Consider the following 3713-nt stretch of genomic DNA (forward strand, 5'->3'; position numbering starts at 1 on the left):
ATGTAAGAGATGCTGGCGTGACCACAACATTGCCCAACATCAAATGGCAAACGTAATGCAAGCGGAACGAATTTGAGCTATTCGTTATTGTGTGGTTGACTGACCGTTTATCAGTTTGGACCAATGCAGCGCGAGCCGATCTTAATCATCAGCACGAAATCCAGTAAAGAAAGCATCTGAATTCGCCACTGTGAACCGTTACACCCCTACTATCCTCCTATCACCCATCTCACGCGGCACCCGAGGGCGGGGCGTGGTAATGAAATACAGCGGTGGTTGTTCTCTCCTCCATACTCGACAACGACGGAATCCAATGGCGTGGGCGAAGGTATAATGCGTGTATTAATTTGTATGAAATAATCCCGAAAAAAGCACAAAGACGGCAGAGATGGCAAGTACAGCAGCTGCTGGAATTAGCTGAGGGTGATGTTAACAGACAGCAGACAAACGGCTAGAAGTGACAGCAGCTGCAATCCACCTGTCACTCAAGTGGCCACGCCCTTAATTATGCAGAACTTTAAGGCTTAATATAATTTAAATGGATGAGTTGTAAAAAAATTCACCCCCCTCACAGTTGTCATGAAGTGAAAAAATTAGCTATATAGACCAAAACCCCTTTTTGCTCCAGGCTGTAAACATATTTTGTTCTGCTGTAAAGTTGGGCATTTTAACATGGGGGAGATACAGATTTGACTCACTTTTGCACCCAGCCTCAAGCGGCCAGTCGATGAATGGCAGTTTAATTCACTTCCGTATTAGTTTCAAGAGCAAGACAGGTAGGTTGCCGCTTGGTGCAGAGACATTTTCTTTCCTGGTTCGGTTGAAACTCGCCCCATAATCATAGCCCAATGGAGCAGTATCGGACTCATATTCTGACTAGAATCTGAGTAGCCTATGATGACGTCAGGCTACAGAGAAACTCCAGCATATGGATTCTGTTAAGAAACTGAGCAGTTACCCGAAGATATGCTGGGATTTGAGTGTCAAAACGTGTGCTATGAATGTTTGAATTAACTTAAATAAGTGTGCCAAATGTTCACAAAGTAGCTCTGTGGTCTTCTTAAGACTGGCACTAGGTTCAACCTTTTATTTAGAATTTCAGACACACTGCCAACGTTAATACAAAAGAATGTGCAAAGTTTTCTGCACAGAAACACTCTGCCAGGTTTGTGTATAAAGTTATTACTTCAATTTATATTTATTTATTCGTAATATACACTTGATGTATTGACCCAATTTAAATGATTTAATTGGATGTGTACTTTAATTTTTTCATACTCATGTTTTCCACTTTTTCACAAGTCTGGCCCTCTGTTTGATTACATTGACGTTGAACAAAACAAACATTTGTACACAATTATTGTTGAAATTTCAAACACTGTCGCATGCTATACTACTTCTAAAGCTATTTTAACCCTCTGGGCTTCTTCGTTTAGGGGTTACACTTAGCTTCCTATCGGTCAAAAAAGACAGAAGCCTTAAAAACTAACTTTTTTTTCCCCAGGAAAACCAATCAAATATATTCTTGTTCAATAATATTTTTATTTATTATTATTTAGAATTTTTTAAGATTTTTATGATACTTTGCATTAATTATATATTTTTTATGAGCTATTTTTTTTCATTAGAATGAATGTAAGTTTTTTTTATTATTATAAAAAATACATTTTTCAATAAATGCAACATTTCACATCAAAATAGAGTGCAGGCTGCAGGCAAAAAAATTTCAAGTGAGAAGACCGCCATCCAGTGGCTTTAATATCCATGTTGTCACAGTAAAGATGTTGAAAGGTCTGAATGCTGAACCTTTGTGCTTTTTTTGTGATTCAGAGGAAACAATATCATCGGGGGTAAAGGAGACACAAGTAATAATATTTTTTTTTAAATAGTTGTTTTTCTCCTAGTTATTTATTTTCTGACAATTGTATCTGCTGCAGGTTATTGTTTCTAAAAGTGTTATCAAACAGAATAGATGTTGAAAACAAAGTCACAAAAAGTGGACTACCACAATATGGCCAACAAAATACATCATAAAAATCCATTTGTTTTTCATTTTCATGCCATTGACATTATATATTATCACTGATCATTTACCTCAGGGAACAGACTTAAGTATTCTGATGATGGTTCGAATATTTTCAGAGACAGAATGTGTTTAATTGATATTCTAAACCATCTATAAAATAGTGCATAGATGAGGGGGTTCATACAAGAATTCATATACATAATCCAACACATAATGTTCATTACAGCTGATTCATTTGAATCATATCCTGGAAAAAGAGAGGCTATGTAATATGGTATCCAACATAGAAGATAAATAGTTATAACAATCCCCAGTGTTTTTGCTGCCTTTTTTTCTGACCTGCTGACATTTGTGACAGAGTTTATGAGCCGAGCTTGATATTTTGCTACACAGAAGATCTGCCCATATAAAGATATTATTACTGAACAAGGGGCCACTAATGAAACAATGAGGTCTGTGAGAACATACTCAAACTTGACAGTAACAATACAGTCCCCGTAACATGTAATTGGGTTCTCCGTATAGAAAATAGCATTGTATAACATGATAACTGAATATATGCTTGAACATAGCCAGTTTAAAATGATACAAAAAACAGCTTTGTTGGTGGTGACCCTTGTTGAATATTGCAGAGGATCTTTCACAGCAATGTAACGATCTATAGATATAAAAACTAAATTACCAACAGATGCTGAAACAACAGTATAAAGAATAAATGGAAACAAAGAACAAAATGTCTCTCCAAAGTACCAACATGTCTCAATATATCTGATGCCCATCAGTGGTATAACAATCAGTCCCACAAGCAGGTCAGCCACAGCCAGAGAGAGAATGAGCAGGTTGGTTGGAGTGTGAAGCTGCTTGAAGTGAGAGATGGAGATGATCACCAGCAGGTTCAGAAACACAGTGAAAAAAGATGCTAAAGATATGAAAATGTACAAAACAAAGTACTCCACTTGAGGTTTGATTTCTTTGATGCATGACAAATTGTTGTTTAAAAAGCAGTAGTCCATTTCTTGATTATCTGCATCTGTCATTACCCTGTTAAGCATTTTAAAAATGTATTAGGAATACCCCAAGTTTTAAAAATAAGACCACTTCATAGCAACATTTTGTAGCTGTGGGAGGATTTTCACGCTTGTTGGTTTGGTGTCAGTTTTGTGGATTCATTTATATTAAATGAAACCTGGCCACATCATACACAGGAGGGTTGATGCATTGATTTTAAACACACCCATAAGTTAAATATTCATAAGCATGGGGATGTTAATTCTATAGTTTATGGCCTAACAAAAATTATGAATTCAGATTTTTGTTTAATTTACACCACACAGTCAGTTTGGTTTGGTTACTATCCAGGTTGCTTGAGCAATTCATAGAAGCTACAAGAATTACAGACTGTTAGTTACCTATAATTGTTAGTTATAGGTAAATCTCTGTGTATTACCTGCCAACTTTTTTACTGCCATTTTGTGAACTACAGATGTCTACTTAACAGTCCTCGCACTACAGACTATCTTCCACTGATTATCAAGCCATTTTAAATGTGCAAACACAAGAAGTATATTTGTAATTTTTCAAATATTTTTTCAGTTCTACCTCACTTAATTCCCTGTTTCTACTGTGAAATCTTTTTGGTACAACTCATTGGTCCCCATTGATTTGTGGCCATAACACATCTCCATAT

The 3713-nt window shown here is 36.2% G+C and overlaps 1 protein-coding gene across 1 annotated transcript; it reads right to left on the bottom strand.

Annotated features, from left to right (window-relative positions):
* Nucleotides 1–2069: 2069 nt before the first annotated feature.
* Nucleotides 2070–3501, bottom strand: LOC130078576 (trace amine-associated receptor 13c-like). Its single transcript, XM_056244131.1, has one exon. The coding sequence runs from the start codon at nt 3076–3078 to the stop codon at nt 2080–2082; it is 999 nt and encodes a 332-aa protein (XP_056100106.1). The 5' UTR covers nt 3079–3501; the 3' UTR covers nt 2070–2079.
* Between the last annotated feature and the right edge of the window lie 212 nt (nt 3502–3713).

The sequence above is a fragment of the Rhinichthys klamathensis genome, unplaced genomic scaffold (assembly GCF_029890125.1).
Source record: "Rhinichthys klamathensis goyatoka isolate OS25496 unplaced genomic scaffold, OSU_Roscu_1.1 h1tg000027l_1, whole genome shotgun sequence".
Classification (NCBI taxonomy): domain Eukaryota; kingdom Metazoa; phylum Chordata; class Actinopteri; order Cypriniformes; family Leuciscidae; genus Rhinichthys; species Rhinichthys klamathensis.